General features: G+C 36.6%; 1 protein-coding gene across 2 annotated transcripts in view; it reads right to left on the reverse strand.

The window, feature by feature from the left end:
- Positions 1-6,896: 6,896 nt before the first annotated feature.
- vps8 (VPS8 subunit of CORVET complex) overlaps positions 6,897-22,678 on the reverse strand; it is a 147,710-nt gene continuing 131,928 nt past the window's right edge. For both annotated transcript variants that reach the window (XM_079423477.1, XM_079423476.1), the window contains one exon: positions 6,897-7,098. In XM_079423477.1, the coding sequence (XP_079279603.1) occupies positions 6,955-7,098 (144 nt within the window). In that variant the 3' untranslated portion in view covers positions 6,897-6,954. The remainder of the gene's footprint in view (positions 7,099-22,678) is intronic.

Raw genomic sequence — 22,678 nt, forward strand, 5'->3', positions numbered from 1 at the left:
TCTAATAAGCTCATTTGCTGCTCGAGAAATAATTGTTTTTGTTATCAGTGTTGAAAATGGTTGTGCTGCTTCATATTTTAGTGATATATTTGCTCATGATTCTTTGATGAATAGAAAGTCTACTTTTTTTAAAAGTAGATTAAAAAAACAGTCTTTTTTTTAATCAAACTTTTAAGTTTTTACTGAATTAAAACAAAAATCTGGAAAAACACTGACCCCAAACTTCTGAACAGTAGCATAGTTTTCTCTTTGTAGATTGAATGTAATACTACGTGACCTAACATGCCAGGCAAATGCAATGACATTGCATTCACATATTATAAAATGGATGATGCAATGCTATGGTAACTAGAGCAGATGCCTGCAAGAGAGCACAGCTTTATGAATGCAGGGGGGAGAGAATAGGGTAGTCTATCAAGACTTGGAATCGATCCCGCTTAACCACTGCATCAGTCTTGCGAACAGAATGACTGAGCCAGTGCATAACAAGATAAAAACACTGGAAGTGATGGGCGAAACAGTTGACTGTATAAATGCTCACATCATTGTTCACAGATCTGAAGAACAGAGCACACAGGAAACTCGTGCTAATGAGCAAACAGAAATGTCCGATCCAGCATGCACTCATCCCCAGAGGTTGTCAGGGAGACATTTAACTGGGGATCGGAAGAGAGAGAGACATAAACAAATAAAGCTACAAGGTATCCGATAGAAAGAGAGAGGGAGGAGACTTTCATTTCTGAACTTAGCAAAAGTACAAACAAAGTGCACAGTCAGTCTCAAGACCATAGAAACACAGAGCTCATCTCATTAGATATGCACACTATTTGAAACCATTAGAAGAGAATTAGAGCATTGCCCCTGGGCTGGCATCATTTGCAGAAAGTAAACAGTCTTTTCTTTCATTGTCAGAATGTGGTGGTGGGGTTCACTCTGTTTGAGGGGGTCTGATGTTGTTAATCTTCATGCAAACAGTGCAGCACAGCATGCAGAGAGCTAGACTGAGAAGCATCCAATCCATAGAATTTAGCTAACTAATCCAAGCTAACCTAAGGCAAAAAAAACAAAACAAAAAACACCAACTGGCTTACAAATGCATGAGTGAGAAAAGCAGACTTTTGCTTTGAGCTGAAAATTGAACATTTCATTTAGACTGCCACTGCAAAGAGTCAAACTTTGTGCTGAGAGACCTCTAAATGAAGGTGACTGAATTGTGTTTGGATTATCTCATCAAAATGATATACTTTTGACATATTAAAATACTATTTAAGTGAGTTAGCATTTGTACTCTTCTTTATCTTTGCATATTATCTAAATATATTCCTTATCAAAATGTATGGCACCTATGCATATGCCTACAGAATGTGCACAGTGCTGAGTTCCTCACTCATCATGACCTTTAGGATCTTCCTTTTTCTGCAGAGCTGTAGCCTGTATGTTTGACAGGGTTGTTTGCCATTTAGAATTGATTTGAGAACGTCAATTTCAAGTTTCTGAATATAAATTACATTTGACTTGCGGTAGCAAATATGATTCATTATATTTATTCACATTTTAATATGAGGGAATACATTGAATTTATTTGGCAAATTCCATCTGTTGGTCTGAAAGCAAACCAGCGGCATCATTGACCCTTTTGCAAAAACATTTGGATGGACCTCCTTCATCCTGTGTGGTATTTTTTATGATTTTGTGCCAAATTTTTGACTATGCAGAAACTAAACTTGTACACAGATATAAATGTGACCCTGGACCACAAAACCAGTCTGAAGTCGCTGGGGTATATTTGTAGCAATAGCCAAAAATACATTGTATGGGTCAAAATTTGAAAATTTTCTTTTATGCCAAAAATCTTTAGGATATTAAGTAAAGATCATGTTCCATTAAGAAATTTTGTAAATTTCCTACTGTAAATATATCAAAACTTAATTTTTGATTAGTAATATGCATTGCTAAGAACTTCATTTGGACAACTTTAAAGGTGATTTTCTCAGTATTTTGATGTTTTTGCACCCTCAGATTCAAGATTTTCAAATAGTTGTATCTCAGCCAAATATTGTCTGATCCTAACAAACCATACATCAATGGAAAGCTTATTATTCCGCTTTCAGATGATATATAAATCTCAATTTCGAAAAATTGACCCTTATGACTGGTTTTGTGGTCCGGGGTCACAAATATGAAACTTTAGAAATTATAAGATTTAATAAAGTATTACATGCTCTTGAAAATGTTAGAATATCTATTAGACCTAAAAACAATGCTGCACAATATTCATTGTTCATGTTCATGAATTGTTCAGCTTATAATTACCCCATGTTTTGTTCTTATATTTTAATGCACAGTGTATCTACAGCTTAGTGCAACAAAGAGGGAGAATATTCACAAACAAATATATATATATTTTTTTAATTTCTTGAGGCACCATTATGGTTCCTTATACAGCCCAACCTCTGGAACCCTTTTCAAGGTGCTGATCTCCTGGCACTGTGTATTTATAGCACAAATTCATGCTTTCATTTGGCATGCTCTTTATATGCAAAAATCACCTTTTGCATGCATCTGTTACACACTTTTTACTGTATCTGATATGACATATACAAATTTTACTGATCGATTTGTGGGAAGCGTCAGAACTTTTAAATCCACTAGAACAACACAAAAGAACAAAATGGATTTTAAATTAAATCAAGCTTTTAAAGATAAATGCTGCTGTCTATATTGAAGCTGAAGTTTGGGTGTTCAAAATCAAAACTAAAATAAGTTCGGCGAGCAGACCGGGTTCTAAATTTCCTATTGCGTATTCAAATAATTTGAATACAGTATTTAAAAAGTGTCTGAAGTATCTATTCATTTTCTGAAACATGCCAGTTAGATTTTGAATTCCATGTTGTCGCTTTAAAAGCAATGTGTATTTTGTTTCTATTAAAGTACTGCTTTAATATCAAAGCCTGGCATGCATTTTTTCATTTTGTGATGCTACTAGCATCAAAATTGCACACTTTACCTCTAAATCTTATGCAAACAAAAATGTAGCATTGCAGAACACAGAATGATCTAAAAAACAACTTATAGCACAGGGAGATTTCTGATAAAATAGTAACAAGTACGAATACTATACATCTGAAAATGGTTATCCAGCATCACCAAAGTACAACATAAGTAGTGAGAAGGTGCTTGAAATTGTTTGTTTACCCTGAGCACAAATAAGTCCATGATGAATTACTATTGTGAACAGAGGCAAGGTACTTGAAGAGCAATGAGTCTCAAAACATTGGAGTTTCTCTCAAAAGTGTGATAGCATTTCCAAGGCAATAAACACAACGAAACATGAATTAAATGCACTGAGAACCTTCCAAGCCCACCAAGATACGTGAGAACTCAACTCTCTTGTCCAGCAGCAATAGGCTCAGATTCTCATTGCATACTGGATTGTGAGGGTGGGTTGTTTCAGGTAAATTGCCCAGATTAGAACATTGACTTTGGAATTAGCATGACACTAATAAACACAGAACAGCCAATAACAGCTTTGGCAGTGCAATTATTTAACAACACATTCAGTCAATTTCACAACTTGTGAAGACTCCATAATTACCCTCTCTATCTCGTTAAGCCTGTAGTGTTTTTTTCTTTCCATAAGACCGAATGTTCACAGTGTGAGCAGAGATGTGCAGTGCTGAGACATGGCACGGTTTAAATACTCAAGAGAGGCCAGCTGTGCCTGAGTCAGATCATTAAAAAAGGAAGAAAAAAGGGATTGGAGACCAAACACTCCTCCACAAAGCTCAATCAACTCAGTCATGAGGGCAACAAAACCTCCAACGCTGCTTCATTTACAATTCAAGTTAGTGTTATTACAGATGAATCACAATCCTTTTGGTTGTGTTAACTGCAGTTGCGTTAGTCATTGTTAAAGAAATTACAAAATACATTTTCAACAAACAGTTTAGTGGATGGCCTCTCATACAACAATGAAAGGAACAAATCAGTCATTAAATCACAGGAAAATAAAAAAGAATGAAATGAAGCCTCGAATACTGTGACTAGTTATGATGTGAGCCTTTGAAAATTCTGATTTTAGTTTTAACACTCATTTTCCAGGCATAATGGGCAAACTGTTTAGGTACATCATCTCTACTGGATGGTGAATGGAAATGTGCACTAATGTAATGCACCGAAGCTGAATATTGTCCTTTTTTACATTTACATTTAGTCATTTTGCAGATGCTTTTATCCAAAGCGACTTACAATTGGGGAATACATAAAGCGATTCATCTTAAAGAGGCAAACAGACACAGGAAGTGCTCGTAATACCAAGTTTCAGCCATTGTTCCAAACAAGTACAAACTAGAAAGGGAAGGAATAAATAAAGAAAAAGACAAAGTTTTTTGTTGTTTTTAGGATGAAGTCAAATAGTGTTAAAAGAGATGAGTTTTCAGCTGTCGCTTGAAAATTATCAGCGAATCAGCATTCCGGATTGGGGTGGGAAGGTCATTCCACCAGCCAGGAATGGTGAATGAAAATGTTCTGGAAAGTGATTTTGTGCCTCTCTGTGACTGTACCACGAGGTGTCGCTTACTAGCGGATCTCAGACTTCTGGAGGGGATGTAGATTCGTAATAGTAAGTGGAAGTAGGTGGGTGCAGAGACTGTGGTTGTTCGATATGCAAGCATCAACGTCTTGAACTTGATGCGAGCCGCAAGTTGTAGCCAGTGCAAGGAGATAGAGAGGTGTTAACATGGGATCTTTTAGGCTCCTTGAAGACCAATTGTGCTGCTGCATTCTGAATCATTTGTAAAGGTTTGATTGTGCATGATGGAAATCCAGCCAGAAGAGTATTGCAGTAGTCCAGCCTAGAAATGACAAGTGCCTGGACAAGAAGTTGTGCAGCATGCTCCATTAGAAAGGGCCTGATCTTTCTGATGTTGTGCAATGCAAACCTGCAAGATCGAGCAGTCTTTGCAATGTGGTCTTTGAAAGTAAGCTGGTCATCAAAGATTACACCAAGATTTCTGACTGAACTTGATGGGGTAATTGTAGAAGAACCTAGCTGGATGATGAAATCATGCTGTAGAGTTGGAGTGGCAGGGAAAACAAGCTTTATTTTTTTTTCCAATATCACATTAAATTATTATATTATATTATATTATCAAATACAAAAAAGGTAGGCTACAACCTAATGTATCAAGAAAGAATAAAAATAACAAAAGTGTCCTTTCACTTCTCTCAGTAACAACATTTGTTAGTCCTGACGTTCAGTTTTGTATTAAAAAAAAAAGAAATATAATATAATAATAGTATATATAATGCAATATAATAGACTTTGACAGGAATCTGGTTGATTAACTCCTCTTGCATTTCTTAATGGAGAAAATGCTCTCCATGTGGATGATGGAATTCTGTCTATAGCCAGCATGACAAGATCTGCTGCTTGAATCCTTTCATCCTTTCAGCTTAGTAGCTGCCCTGCCTTGATCTTCCTTCCTTGGAGTAGTGTAACCTAGCAACAGCCAATGTTTTCACATTTCACACAATTCATGCCAATTCACATCCATCTCCTATTCTAATCTAAGATAATTTTTTTTGTTTTTGTCTTGATTTGTTTTTAACATTAACACTTGTATATAAAAAATTATTCAAATGCAATACATACCAAAGCAATCTTGGTTGCTTGGGTGTAATACACTAAAATATGATACGATTCTGTATTATGCAGTGATTGCCAGAAAAAAAAAGTCACACGTTGACACTTTGTGACAACAAGAAAAAGTATTGGGACACGACATTCAACATGCCTCAGAATGTTGAAAGTATTAGCATATGGCATTCTATTAAAATCTTACATTTTGCGAGGTGTAAACATGTTGGAAGTCTCTAAGAATGTACACCAATAATCATTCAAAAGCACTGCAGAGCTTGTGTCCAGCTGGGAATATCTCTGCTAACACCTTTTGCATTTTAAAAGGGGTTAAATGTTTTAATATTCATCACTGATTCAGGCGCAATTAAAGGGAAATTACTATTACAAATCCTTGAGAGGCTGTAGGGGAACAGCGCCTGGTGTATCTATTTTTTAGCACACACATCTCACTGTTTCCTGTGTAAGTAACAAGTGTGTCTATTAGAATCAGTGATACTGGAGGACAACTGAGAAAGTTCAACCTGCAGACTGGAATACTGAATACTATCTGGTTCAGCAACCAGATTTGACAAAAAAGGCCATAATGGACCATTAGGATAGCTGAGAGGATTGCTGGTGTCCACAGAGCATGCTTTGCAGAAAATAAATAAATAAATAGACTTCATAACTTCTCTTGAGCTCTACAGACGCTGCAGAGAATTGAGGCACAAGAGCACAGACCACTGAGGCCAATGAATCTCCCACAAACACTTAATGCTGCCTCAGTGGTTGTCTTTATACTGCAATATTTTTGAGACATGCAAAATTCTTATTTATAAATATTTAATTTACTTAGTGCTTTAACAGCAAGAATGAAATTAAGTTATAATAAATCTAAATTAAGTTAAAATTTAAATTAAATTAAACAATTCAATTTAATTATTTTTGCTGTTAAAATTAAGTACGGGAAATGTTTGTTAAAGTCAAATTCCTTGTGTGCGTGCGATCATAATGCAGGCTAATGCAGGTTCATATATCCATAAACGCATTCTTTCTTTTTATTTGCCTCAGGTAGTTAAACTATTTACCAATATAAATGATTTTTCTCCATGCAGCATTTCTGAAAAATGTGGAAGTAACATACATTAACTAGTAATTCATTCATTTGTAATTCAAGCAGTTCATTTGTATCATCTGATTTGAGACTGTAGGGACTGGCCTAGTGTGATGACTTGCAAAGCATCTCAAACAAAGCATTGAAACACATCTCAAACATGAGTTCTGTACAGACATGGTAGCGCTTTATTATGATTTGTAACAGTGGGCGGAGTCATCTACTCCTCCACCAGTGGCGGAGGAGAAAGCTTTAGCTGGAAATTCTCGCTGTGATAAATACTTCCTGTTCCTGGATGGACAGGGTTTGACAGACCGGTCCTCTCATTGCCATGAGAATGAGTGAGTTCTGTCAGAACAGCAAGCTGAAAAACAAAGAAAACAGAGATGAAAAGTGTGGCAGTGCAAAGGTAGTAAAAAAACAATGAATAATTACACACCTAAACTAGTTATTACAATGACAATAAAAAAACATTAACAGCAATAATATAATATTAATAATATACTATTTAAAAAATAAAACCGTATACTTTAATATAACAAAAATAATATTATTACAATAATAATAATAATTATTATTATTATTAAACCGTTTCCTTAAAATTGAGCACAATCATTCACAACTGTTTGGGCACGGAATCATTTTGAGGAAAAAAAAGCAAAAAAAAACCTGCTTTCAAATTTTAAAGATGCTGCCATAGCTGCAAGTGAGGCAAATAAGTAAAAAATACCCATCCGCTAATAGTGCAAGATTAATAAATGGTGTTAAAAGCTTCTTATTGTGTCTCCAAGTGCTTTCCCTTTCAGAGTTTTTCTGAATACAAGCTGCCCTCTAATATTACTTTTCATTTTCAATGTAATTTATCTGTAGGCTACAAAGCTGATAAGGTTTGGTCACATGATTTTGTTCGCTGAGTCTAGTCAACGTCAAATTTAGGGATTCATGCCTTTTATTGTTTACACCTGGCATTAAAGGGATAGTTCACCCAAAAATGAAATTCTGTCATCATTTACACACCATCACGTATTACCAAACCTGCATGAGCTTTCTTTATTCTCTGGAACAATAAAACAATATATTTTGATAGCTAATTGACATCATCAATCATCAAAAAGTATTTATTTTGTGTTCCACAGAAGAAAGTTACACAGGTTTGGAATGACATGAGGGTGAGCAAATGATGAATTTCTTATTTTAGGTTAAACTATCCCTTAACACGCATTTCACGCAGCACTTCATGTCAATTATTATTGTTTTATTGACAACAGTATCAATTTGTTGGTGTTGGCCAGTAGAAGTTATGCAGTAAACTGTATTGCACCATGCAGTAAGATATACAGAAGACTGTAAAAAACTTCAACACAGACTCACACCAACCAACCCCCACTCATTAGCAGCATTAGCCTGTCCAGAGTCATTCATTAATGTGTATACTTTCAGCAGGGACCTCGTTACAGCCTGAGCAATCAATGCGCATTTAACGAAACAGCATGAATCAAACAGCATAATCTATCCTTCTCTCTCCAGCCTCACTTTGAAGCCCTCCTTAGCATCTTTGTATTCTCCTTCCCTCTCTGATCTCACTCAAATTTTCCCTTCCTCATTCCCGTCCACTCCCTCTCCTGTCCCTTTCTTGCTGTGGGCAAACCAACTTTTCAGCATCAAATCCATCTGCCTTACTCATTTCAATTCACTCATTTTGTGTCTCCTTTCTCCTGCTGTTTATTAGCAGCCTTCAAAACAGACTGCCATTTATAAGCCGTAGTTCTATTCCTCAGTCAAGCTTATTTTCTTTTTCTTTCGCTTCCATATCTAAACCGGACACCTGCTAAGCGAAGGCTACAGAGAGTGACGGATAAAAGCAAATAGAGACACAGAAAGCACGTCAGTGGCTAAATATCGCCTCTGTCACCATTATTATTATTAGCCCCATACTGTTAGCAAACAGGCTAAACACTGAGTATGAAGTCTGGGCACGTCTAATACCAGTAACAGTCTCTCTATCATACTTTACTATGAGCAATTTTCCACACTGCTAAGCAGAGTTGATGTTTCTCTGGCAACCATGTTTTATTTTCATTTGTTTACTGCATCTCTTGGATAAATTATATGGTTGCTTGTTTGCTTGTTTAAGGAATGTTTAGTTACTTTTACAGTATGTGACCCTGGACCACAAAACCAGTCATAAGTAGCACCGGTATATTTGTAGCAATAGCCAATAATACATTGTTTGGGTCAACATTAAAATTATTTTTGGTAACACTTTATTTTGACAGTCCACTTTGGACATTCTACTAACAGTAAGTAACTTTGCAACTACATGTCAGCTAGCAGTCATTAGAATATTAGTAGACTGTCTGCTTAATATCTTCTAACACTTTACTTTGATGGGTCCACAACATACAACATACTGAGTATAGAAAGTTTGCAAGTATACGTCAACTTATTCTACTAACCTTAAACCTAACCTAACAGTATACTCTGAGAGTTAATAGATATGTAGTTGAAAGTTAAGGAGAATTAGTTGATGCAGTTACAAAGTTACCTATAGTTAATAGAATGTCTAAAGTAGACTATCAAAATAAAGTGTAACCTTATTTTTCTTTTATGCCAAAAATCATTAGGATATTAAGTAAGGATCATGATCCATGAAGATATTTTGTAAATTTCCTACTTTAAATATATCAAAACAAAATTTTTGATTAGTAATATGCATTACTAAGGACTTAATTTGGACAACTTTAAAGGCAATTTTCTCAATATTTACATTTTTATTGCACCCTCAGATTCCAGATTTTTAAATGTATCTTGTATCTTGGCCAAATATTGTCCGATTCTAACATACCATACATCAATGGAAAGCTTATTTAGCTTTCAGATGATGTATAAATCTCGTTTTTTTTTTTGTGGTCCAGGGTCACTAGAGAGTTGCGATTTACCGGTATTGATGATAATAGTGATATTTAAATAACAAAATATTGTTAATATTGTTAATATCATGTTAATTGGGGGTGTCACGATATACTGGTAATGGCGATATTTAAAAATGGATATACACATAATGAATGAATGATGCATTTATATAGCGCTTTATTGTGTATTGCCGTACACCCAAAGCGCTTTACAATCATGTGGGGGGTTCTCTCCTCAACCACCACCAGTGTGCAGCATCCACTTGGATGATGCGACGGCAGCCACACTACAACGGCGCCAGTGCGCTCACCACACACCAGCTACAGGTGGAGAGGAGAGAGAGTCATTGAGCCAATCAAGTGTATGGGGATTATTAGGAGGCCATGATAGACAAGGGCCAGTGGAGGGAATTTGGCCAGGACACCGGGGTTACACCCCTACTCTTTACGAGAAGTGCCATGGGATTTTTAATGACCACAGAGAGTCAGGACATCGGTTTAACGTCTCATCTGAAAGACGGTGCTTTTTACAGTATAGTGTCCCCGTCACTATACTGGGGTGTTAGGACCCACACAGACCACAGGGTGAGCACCCCCTGCTGGCCTCACTAACACCTCTTCCAGCAGCAACCTAGTTTTCCCAGGAGGTCTCCCATCCAGGTACTGACCAGGCTCAACCCTGCTTAGCTTCAGTGGGCAACCAGTCTTGGGCTGCAGGGTGATATGGCTGTGGCCATAAGACAATACAACACGTAATAATTTAGAGTCAGCGCTATTATGGAGCACTAAACTCTCACATGTAATTTGTTTCATTCATACTCGACGCCGGAGGGCGCCCTCGCACAGAAAGTCCACAAGCAAGACTCATAGGCGTAATAGAAATTATGACATTCCAGGAAATCCCTGTAGGCATCCAACTATCACTGTAGATGAGTAAAATGCAGAAAGAAATGTTTTATCTGGTGAAACATGAAGACAAACAACACACGATTGCAACAGTTTATCTGTGTTCTTTAAGCCATCTTAGGTATTTTAATAAGGATATGTATTTATAAGGTAATGCTAATAGACATAGCCTTTATCCACTGTATAGAATACTATAAAATAATATAATTTCTGCCACATTCTGTAAAAAGAATCAGTTCACAGAAGGAACTTATTTAGAAAACTTTTTATAACAATAAATTGTTGTACGTTGACACTGTATTAAACTAAAAATGGTTAGCATTTTAGTCTCATCTGTTTAGTGTCATTGTTCCTTTTATATACAATGGTGTGATTCATTGGTCAAAAAAGGAAAAAAATAAACATGAATTTGACTAATAGCATGTTTTTTTTTGTTTTTTTTTCAAGATATATATATACAGAGTATATTACGATATCAGAATGACCTTTATTCGCCAAGTATGTTTACACATACGAGGAATTTGTTTTAAAGTGAGGAGATATACAGCATGACATGAGGAGAGGAGGGAGAAAAAAAATAATTCACAGACTATATTCTTATGAGAGTACAGTGTGAGAACAGAAAAAAACACCCCTGCAACAAAAAGCACAGTGTCAATCAACAACAATATATCGTTATTGTACATTTCTGTGGCCATGATAATAGTGTAGTGAAAAATCTGATATCGTGACAGCACTAATAGAGACTCTACAACAAATCTGTACATGTATTCATGTGATGTACTTCTGAGTGTGTTAGCTTGTAATGGCTTCTCAGGGTGAGTCATACATGGAGGCGATGTATGAAAAGTTCGCCTTTGTGTGAAAACTATGGTGTATGATTTAATTACATCACTGGAGAGCTGTCAAAAGTGTTAGGTATGAAAAAGGACACACTTTGTGCTATGCTGTGTGCGATGGTGCCTACTGTAAAATTAATATATGTATAAGGGCGAAAAGAGAGCCTGAAGGTTAATTCACACTAAGAACTATGTGGCAAAGCAAGCAATTTTCCAAAACCACATAGAAATCGAGCTGTTGATATTACTGGTGGCCGAGTACAAGGAAAATAAAACAGCTGATAGGGGTCTGAAGCAATGCATATATTATTCTTTTATGGTGGGTACTGTGTTATACCACATTCTCTAATGAGAGATTGATTACAACTCATTTTTGTGAGCAAATATTCTAGAATTGTGTATTCTAGTGTGTAGGAGATCATTAGTAATGCAATATATGAATGTTTCTTTGTGTTTGTAATGGCTTTTATTATGCTGCAGGTAGACTTTTTCTTTCATTCAGTGTCTGCTTTGACAGGTCATTGTATTTGGCCCTGGGATGAAGGAGTGAGTGATTACAGAATGACAAGAAAGAATTATTTTTCAGTGTGAATGAAAGTCTAATGGGCTTTGAATGACATGAAAGTGAGTAACTGATAACAGAATATTCATTTCTGTGTGAACTATTCCTTTAAGTTGCAGGGGGTTGACTATAATACCTTTTTAATTTAGTCATTTCTTTCATTCCTTTTCATAAATTTTAAGATTGCTTAAAGGTGAATGAAAGGTCGCAATATTTTGGGCCTCTACCCTTGGGAGAGAGAGAGGGTGAAAGGATCGAGAAAGGTCCACGCACCAGGACTTGAACTCAGGATGCCTAAAGCACAACGGGCACTATATGTCGGCACACTAACCACGAGGATATGGGCACCGACGTTGTAACCTAAGCTAAAATATCTTGATGGGTTTGTTTCTTACAAACACACAGCTGTTCATTCACAAGATGTTGATTGATGGACTGGAGTTTTCTGGATTATTGTGGAGTCTCATTCTGACGGCACCCATTCACTGCAGAATATCCATTGGTGAGTGTTATAATGCTTCATTTCTCTAAATCTGTTCCCATTAATAAATAAAACCATCATCTACATCTCGGATGGCCTGAGGACGAGTACATTTTCAGATCATTTTTGGATTAACCATTCCTTTAAGGCCAAGATCAAATCTCCCAGGACAAGCTGAAACATTTATTGTAACACAAATGAAACATTTTCCAAGTAGTCGAAAGTGCCTCTAACTAAAAACCATCCATATAGTCTATCAAAGGCCTTCCGTTCTCCTCCCTCATTCTGTCCTTTCGCCTCTCTTAAATCTTGTCCTTCTGATTCATTCATTCCGAACACCTTCCACCATTTTATGGTGCTCCTGCAATATTTTTATCCTTCCACTCTTTCCTCTCAACACAATCCCTTTCCTTCAGCTGTATTTCTCCCTATTGCATGCTTGTCTCATCGCTCCTCATACATCTCTTTTTCCAGTGGCTTCATCCGTCTTCTTCGCATTCTTCCTGGAACTGCTACACTGAAGGGAAATGGGCCGACTAGGACCTCAAAGAGAGCAATCAAAGCTCAGCACTGACAAAGCATCAGAGAAATCCTGACAACCTCCCCCACACACACACACACACACACACACAGATTTCAGAAAGATTATAAAACAAGGCACACACAAACACATGAACAACACACATCTTTCATTTCCTCCTGGTCGAAATCGAATGTTCCTGTAAGCTTAATCAGCAGGTCCAGAACGTTTAGACAGCACTTCAAAAACTCTGACACACTTGCAGACGCTCACACACATACGCTAGTGCTGATATAATTACGACTGGAGTTTATTGTCAGCGCCTGCCTGGCAGCCTTCTCATTAATGCTTTAAAGAAACACACACACACACGCCAAGCTAGTACTCTCAGGTATTGGGAGTGTCACTATCTGCTTTTCACTTCTAGTTTTAATTAATTTCTCTCTCAAACACAAACATCTTCAATCTGTCTGGCTCGGTTTCTTAATGCAAATCAGAATTCCATAATCTTCACCCAGACAAAGGGACAACGGGAGACACTAACCACACATGCACAAATAAACACCTTGTCTGACGCTCTGGTCTTTTTTTTCTTCCATCAACTCATTCTCTGAAACCATTTACGGTTTAATTAAAGAGCTCAGAACTGGGCTGTGCAGTTCTGCTGTGTTAATTATGGGATGTCTGCTGGGAATGTGTACTTTAGGTGTGTGCGCTGACCAAACAGTTCTAATAAAACTCTTGAGGATGCTTGTGTGAAGGGATCGGCACAAAGACTGATATGTGTTTACTTGACTCTCGGCTCTCATGGGAGATGGCCATGTCAATTCATGTTCCACCCTAAAACTCTATAGGGAAAACACTGACTGTTCAAAAGATTTGTTTAATGCCTTTGATAGAAATCTCTAATGCTTATAAAGGGTGGATTTATTTGATCAAAAATATGGTGAAGACTAATATCGTGAATATATTTTTTACAATTTAAAATATCTGTTTTATATTGTAATTTATTATAAAATGTAATTTATTGCTGTGATTTTTCAGCAGCCAGTACTCCAGTCTTCAGTGTCACATGAGCCTTCAGAAATCATCCCAATATACTGATTTGCTGCTCAAGAAACATCTCTCATTATTATCAATGTTGGAAATAGGTAAAGGGGTCCAATTATGCTCTTTTACAAAGTTTTAATTTTGTTTTGGGGGTGTACTAGGACATGCTCTCATGCTTGGTGGTTCAAAAAACGCATTATTTTTCACGTAATTTACATTATTACAATACCTGTCTCCCCAGCCTGGCTCAAACAGCTCGATTCGTTTCGGGCTTGATGAAGGCCCACCTTCCGAAAAACTAAATGTGTTGTGATTGGTTAGTTGTCCCAGTGCATTGTGATTGGCGAACAGCTTAGACGGTGTTTCAGTACTGCCTGGCCCTTGCTAAAAGAGCAAGTTCTGTCTGCTCCAGTATAGATAAGGATGGCGTCAATATTGCCATATCAATTTCAGCCGGATTCAGACCCCGAGTATATTGAACACGAGGATCGCGCAGAACCTTTGCACGCACGGAAGTTGCAAGACATATTACAGTGGTAACATTATTGTTTTTTTGGGCACGAGGTGATAAAAATATTTCTTCGACATGGTGAAAACTTGACGCTACAGCAGCACTTCTTGTATGATGCACTCGTTCTAACCACGACCTCTCCCCCCCCACACCCCCCAACCATTCGAATTTCCATAGGCGGGATTCACTTTCATGAAATTTTAATGATATTCTAATGATATTCTAATGAGCCGCTGAAAAAAATCACAAAAACACCGGAAAGCAACGCTGTAGTCCAAACGAGTCGTTTGTTGTAGTTATGAAAAGGGATTTTTTAAAAACTAAATATCTCCCTTTGGAGTGGACTTTGAGATTTGTAACTTTGTTGATCTTTTTCAAGCCTAAACACACATACTACACACACTGACTAAAATTCAAAAAGTAAAAAATCATAATAGGACGCCTTTAATTGGAAAATGTAATATTATTTTCATGAATTTTCTAAAGAATATTTTTCTCAACAGAATTTTATTAAAATAAATAAAAAATAAATCTCTTGTAACACTGTAAATGTTTTTATTTTGCTATCACTTTTGATCAAGTACTAATGTCTTTTTTATATATATATTTTTTATGTTATGCTATTTATTTTTTTAAATCTTACTGACCCCAAACTTTTGAGCGGTTGTGTATAAGATTATAGGCTAATATAACTTTCTTTAACTATTGTTCAACAGAAACATAATAAACCCTAATAAACGATCAAATGGTTTCCTAGAAATTGAATTAATTTCTCCACATGGCTGTATGAAAAAAAAATTGCAGTCTCTGTGCAGTCTATGATTAATACGTTTATCAGAAGAAGATAAAATGCATTGCGTGTTGACCGTGAGGCTGGATGAAAGCAGTGTGTTTCAATACAGGATCTGTATTCAGCATCAGAGACCACAGCCTCTTCATATCCTGTGAGGAGATTCACTTAGAATCAATGACTAACGGATACATTTCAGTCACTCATACACAGAGGCAGGGAATGCTGCGATATGAGGAAAGAGGGAAATAGAAAAAGTTTTTAAAACAAGTATATAAAATAAGTTTTTTAATGTTCGGTTTGTGTGAATAGATGCCAATGTTTCCACTTCAACTCAGGGCTTAAACTTTATTATTAGGTTCAAACTGACTGACAATTATCAAATATATTATAACTTTGTTTTGTTTGGCCTTTTCTGACTTGATAGGGAGATTTGAGAAATAAGGGGAAGAAAAAGAAGAACGGGAAACGGGATTGTGAAAATGACACTTGCAGACTCAATCTCACTTCCCCCATATTATCACCACTTAATGCTGCTAGACCCCCAGTCCCCCACTCATCTGCTCATCTAATAAAACTGTACTATTTTGTAGAAAGTGTGTCAAGTAAGTGATAATCTATAGTCAGACGGTCATCAATCAAATGACCGTCATCAGATTCATCAGATGCCACCAGCCAGATTCAAGTATTCCAGAGAGCCATGTACTTCAAATGGATGGGGAGATGGCCTCTTTTTCAGATATTTTAGGATGGAGAGAGATGGCAGAGGGTGCTTGAAGAAAACAGGGACGGTAATGAGAAAGTCAAGCAGGTCAAACTTACATTGCTAGAGTCACATGTTTAAAAAGAAAAATGTCACATATTAAAAAGGATTTTTAACACCACTGCAAGTGTCAAAGACAGGGAGCCAAACAGCTCTCACTAATAGAAACTACATAGTGAAGACTGCAAACAATAAAAATCAATCTCAAATATAAAAAAATCATGTTAAACCTGAAGTGGTCAATTATTTGAGTTATTACTAATGTGACTCTTCAAACACTTTTTCTGTCTCACTTTTTCACTTCATTTCTGTGTCCACTCCTTCTTTCAGCTTTGATCAAACTCTCAGAGTCTACACACAGAGGAAAATATGATGCCATATACTACACACACACTCATATACTTCATCACTGTTGCAGCATATTCCTTTTGCTGAATTAACATCTTAATTCATATCACAAAATATCACGAAAAACTCACATTTTCCCTGATCCTCTGATAGTGTTCAATGTACTATTTAAACATATTCTAACTTTAAGAATGCAAAACTTCTTTCCGAGTTTAATTTATTAAAACAAAGCTGTAAAACACTCTTAATCAATGTTAAACGTTAAAAGCAATATGTACACACAAATGCCGCAGGTAATACAGTGGAAGCAGGATATTGACATTCCTTTTAACCAAAAGAAGAACATAACACTATTCAAGCTGGAACATTACTTACAATAGGATGTGTGAGACATTCATCAAATATGCGTTTCCTGGCTGTGTGGAAGAACCTATTGCTCTGTCTAATGTTAGAATAGCTTATATTTACCAAGGCCACACTATTCAAAGTATAAGTCAATATTCACTATGAAATCACACCACAAACAGGACTTTAAATCAAAACAATGCATTCTTATACTGCAGACAGAGTATGATAACATAAGGGTGTTTTTTTTTCAACCTGAATTTTTCTTTTAATTTGCAAGCAAAGCAAAGCAAAGCAAACAAAACACATCCCAACACAACAGAACAAAAAACAAAAAGACAAACAAATTAAACTTTTCATATAATGTTTGGAGTCAAACAAGCAGGCAACAAAGATGTGATATGAAAAGCAAAGGTCCAATAGTGTAATTCATATTGAAATTCATACTATATTAGTAAAATCTTTATTATCTGCTGAGTTGTTTTGCTTTACAACAACTAATGTATGTTTTTGTTGCAACCCCCTTTTTGCATTAGGTCTGCCAAACTTTTAGTTTAGAGGACTAAAATGTTCTGGTCTCATCAAACCTCTTCCTTCCTTTTGTTGAGTCTGTCACATGAAAACTATAGTCAAGCTGTGATGACACCCTTCTGTACAACCCAGGCTGATGAACTGTGAATACCATTGTTGTCTATTTCATAGCGAGTGCTATTGTTGTGATAGTTTCCCTCATCTCTCTCTCTCATCATGGAGAACACAACATGGGGTGACATTGCTTACTCAGGCAGTACATCTCTATTGTTGTACTAGCGTACTACTTATTACATATATTATTACATATACATATATGGCAGAACCACAGTACTTGATTTAATCGCTTCTGCTTAGTTTAAATTCAAAATCAAAGAAAAACAAGCAGTAAATGAGCATGATGACTTCTGGAGTAATGGCTGCTGAAGATTCAGCTTTGACATCACAGGAAAAATGACAAAATGTTAAAATAAATCAAAAGAGAAGAGAGTTATTTTAAATTGTACAGGTGTGGATGTGAGGGAGTTTTTAAGGTGTGAATACTTTGTGTTACCTGCACCATACACACATACACATGCTAAGCATTGTATTCATAATCACTAATATTCACACCGAGTACATGAGTGCGTTTGTTTATCTCTCTGAAGCTCAGTTTGGCATGATGTCAAGTCGAGAGTAGTTTGTTTCCTCATTACCGAGAGGTCTAGCACAGAGACAGGAAAAGAACAACAGCACATACACAAACATACTTCAGCATGTCACATACTGTAGACAAGCGAAGAACAGCAGACAGACAAAGAAACTGCATGGACCGAAGAAACTGGCAATGAGCATACTCTCTGTCTGTCTATCTATCTCTCTCTTTCAGGATGTCTATCTACTCTGACTCTTAAAGCTGAGGACAGATTGAGAGTGTGTTAACAGTGATACTGGATTACATCAGTGACTTGCTATTTCTTCAGAGGATTAGGGTCAAAGATTCCCCACACAAACTGACTGGATTGGATTGAGTTTAATAGGGCTGATTGGTAATGTGACATTTAACTGGACAAGAGTATCAATAGCAAGTCTTCAGTAGGTCACAAGCCGCGTTTCCACCATCGGGCCAGAAGCTCCACTGCACTTCACTAAAACCTGCCCTTTACACGCCTCTCTGGAACAACGTCACGCAACCCCATCATTTGAGAATGAGAATGAGCTTTATTGGCCAAGTATGTTTACACATACAAGGAATTTGTTGTAGTGACAGAAGCTCCACAGAGCAACAGAAAGACAGCAACAGGACAGGACAGGACACAGATAATAAAAGAATAACAACAAATAACCAAATAGGCAATGTACAAAGCAGCAAAAACACAATATATAATATAGACAACTAGTATGTACAGGTCAAGTATGTGCAAATTAGAAATGAGAAAATAAAAATAAAATAAGTGAGTGTGGTGAATGGATAATGTATTATAGTTGTGTGTTGCACGTTTATTGTTGAGTGTTCGTGAGATGGATTGCCTCAGGGAAGAAACTGTTTCTGTGTCTGGTCGTTCTGGTGCTCAGAGCTCTGTAGCGTCGACCAGACGGTAACAGTTCAAAGAGGGAGTGTGCTGGGTGTTAGGGGTCCAGAGTGATTTTACCAGCCCTTTTGCTCACTCTGGATAAGAGTTTCAACAACAAAGAGAAGTTATTAGAAAACTAATAAGAAATTAGTCACTGGAACTAGCGAGATCACAAAACGAACATGACAAAAGCGGCTGTTTGTTTGCATGTTTTGTTAAAGATTTAAATCCAAAAGCATCGATGTTTTACAATAGTAAGTGATACATTGATCATGGTAAATTAAATTATCATGATTGAAAATTAGTCACAGAAATAAAGCGGTATGAATCGTTATTTCACAAAAGAAAGAGGACACTTACCCTACTTATTCAGTCGAGTCTGTTTCTGTTTATTTGTAGTCACATATCGCATTTAAAAAATGATCATTTCTATATTCTTTTTCCATCAAAAATACAAGTAGCACGGGGAGCTCCTGAACAAAAAACATTATTTTTATGTCATACGTGGAGCTAAAGTCTCGAGACGATACTTATGACAGATAAAATATGAATAAATACACAATTGTGATAGAGAATGAGAAGCTGACGTCTGATTTCATCAAGCCGTCGTATTTACCATGTTTACTATGGTAACATGGCTAGCGTGCATAGTCTTTTGCATCGCTTATAAATATTTCTGCCTTATATGGTGATCATAATCCACATCCAATCTCAAATATAAGTTATTTCAAACACTCGCTGCTGTCTGAAAGAGAGTTTTGAGCTAAAATTGTTTTAAAAAATCTTTAATGTTGGTGTTATAGCTGTTAACTATATGAAATAATCCGCGGCGCTGATGCTCTCAGACGCACAGAAACTCTTCTAGCCTCAGCTGGCCCGCTTTGGCCCAAGATTTTCGTTGGGCCAAAAAACCCAGGCCGTTGGCCCTGAGGAAGCACCGACGAGCCACGATCAAGCCCCGGAAGCGACAGTGGAAACGTGACTGGCCCTGGCATGCACTAGCACGCCCGATTTTGGCCCGACAGTGGAAACATGGCTAATGGCTCCTTGTCCAGCTACAGTTAGATCTGACCACATTAACATGCGAAAACTCAAAGTGTCTCTTACAAATAACATGAGGTTGCATTAAGTGAAATTTTTTTATCATTTACTGCACTTTAGAAACAGTGTTGTAGGAGTGTTGCAGTAACCACATTGACGATAACCATATATATATATACGTATATATATATATATTTAAAAGATGTTAATATGACACATATGATATCATTGTAAATAATCCAGTGACTATTTGGTTGACTCTCCCAACATAGTGGGCAGAGGCAGTGTGTAGCTGCCACATAATATCATGTCTGAGGCGATGACAGGCGAAAACCAGACATTCTACCCACACCCAAAAAATGTCAGCTCGCCAATGTGGGAGTTTTTTGGATTCTGTAAAAAAGTTGAGGTGTTAGAAACCCCAGTCTGCAAAAAGTGCTTATCAACAGTAATTCTGAAAACACTTCAACTGAAGCCTATATGTATAACACACTTTAAGGGTACTCATAATGCATGTTGCTATGCATTTTATTTTTTCATAAATAATTGTAAGATACCATTTTACCAAAGGTAAAATGCATTATATTATTATTTGTATTGTTGTTGTTACATTTGAATTAGGTTGTTTGTATATTTTTTAATAAAATATACTTGATAAAGGTAAACAACAAATATAATTATTACAATGTAATATATCTGTGGTTATAAAATATGTGTATGCACTATAAGATATATCACAAGGCATAATAAATTAATTAATAGTTTTATAATGCATTATATATATAAATATTTCAAGTTCTTTTTGAAAAATGTTGTAAAAAAGTTAAAGATGAATCTGACTGACATCATTATTTATTTATTTAATTTCTATACTTATTGTGTTATTAATTTGGGACTAGTGAAAATCTGTCAAAATGATTTATGTGAAGTGTGATGTATATGATTATTTACAATGCAACTTCAATTATATTGTAAAGCATATGACTATTTACAGTGTAACCTCAATTCATATTACTTGCATAACTGAAAGTAGGTGCAAAAATGCATTTACACCATTAAATGTGTCATAATCCATGTAAGACCACCTACAAATATGTTTTCAGTGATTCAATCACGACCCAGTCAAAATGCCTCATGGGTGCATTTATATCTGCCTTTTAATGTTATATTATGACAGTAAATGAATATTAATTCCAGGTGTAAATAGGGCAATGAGCCTCTCTTAATCAAAGACACTTTAAAATAAATTCAGTTTGACACTGAGTCCACATAGATCTTCATTTGATTGTAAGTGTCTCTATGTTTGTGTGAGTGTATGTGGGGGTGTGCACATGTGGGTGAGAGTATATTTGAGTGCATCTGTGTGTATGTGATGGATACAACTGTGAGCGAAAATAGAGTCCAATACTACAGGTCTCTAATCTGGAAAAAGTAGATAAATGTAAATCTAAGGGTGAGAAAAATGGCCTTCCAACCTCTCATATACATAGGAATATGTGCACACCTTTCTAGACTTTAAAACTGGACCACTCACATACAGTATGAGGAGTACACTATGTGACAGTAGGTCAGAGGCAGAGCACTGTGTGTGTTCAGATAGGATACTGACACTTACATGAAGACATTCGGATTGTCTCTGTCTGATAAGTGCTGACCCATAAACAGTAAGACTCAATGACTGTAGTACAAAGGCAACACATCCACGAGCATTGTATTGCATAACAGTCCGCTGTTATGCAATAATCTTGTAAGGCACTGACACGTTTTCTCAATGGGTGAACTGAAAATCCCACAAAATCTGCAACAAAGCTGCAGTTCAAGAGTATACATATGCCCTAGAGCACTGTGGGGCGCAACTGCTAGAGGGCCCACACAGGTACTGCAGGGGGGTGAGGGAGATCAGCAGGGAAAAAAAACAACAACAATAGCATTCGAGTGTGTGAATGGTGGTTAGCTTTCTGACTTTCATAAAGCAGTGCCGATCGCCAATTCCTCTAAATCTTTCTCATTCAAACCGTTCACTTGAATGGCACCACAAGCTGCTATTGTGAACTAACCCTTCAACAGCAACAGCAAAACAAATATACCACTGTCTACGCTGGACATGACAAAGTGACCGATGCAAATCCATTTGTCCTTTGTGTCAGAAGTAGCAAGAGCGCTTAGAGTATGTCAGGAATAGAAATGGGCCATGAGCTTACTGTCGGGGATTTCTCGTGTTGCCCCGCATCCAATTTAGATTGTCTTTAATTGCATCGTGTTGCGCTGCTCACATCCAGTATAGACACGGTGAAAGTGAAACAATTGCAGGTGTTTTTTTAATTTAGAATTTAAAAAGTTTAAAGGGGAGGCATGAGCAAAAAAGTTTGAGAACCACTGCCTTAGGGAATTTGAATCTGTGTATCATTCACTTGATTTAGAATTGGTGGTCTACACAAGAAAATGCCCTGTCTAGGCTCTGCTCCAGTACGAGTTGTGTCGAGTCATTCATTAGTCTAGTTATTTGATGAGAAAAATATGAAATGTAGTTGCAATAAACTGGATAAGAATCCATACAACTGCAGCAGCAGAGGGCTATTATTCTGCTGCACAGAACTGAGGAAGAACTGATTTAATTCCTGCCCACGTGTAAAAATGTAATTTTCATTTTTCACTTTATTAATTTTTCAACTCCTGAAATGAAAAATTAAAATTAAGTTGAATTCTTGTTTTTCTTTTTTTTGAAAAAAAGTACCTGTTTTCAAATTTTTCTACTTTCAGTCTTAAAGAGGTCATATGACACAATTTCAAGT

This window comes from Barbus barbus (assembly GCF_936440315.1).
Source record: "Barbus barbus genome assembly, chromosome: 8".
Classification (NCBI taxonomy): Eukaryota; Metazoa; Chordata; class Actinopteri; order Cypriniformes; family Cyprinidae; genus Barbus; species Barbus barbus.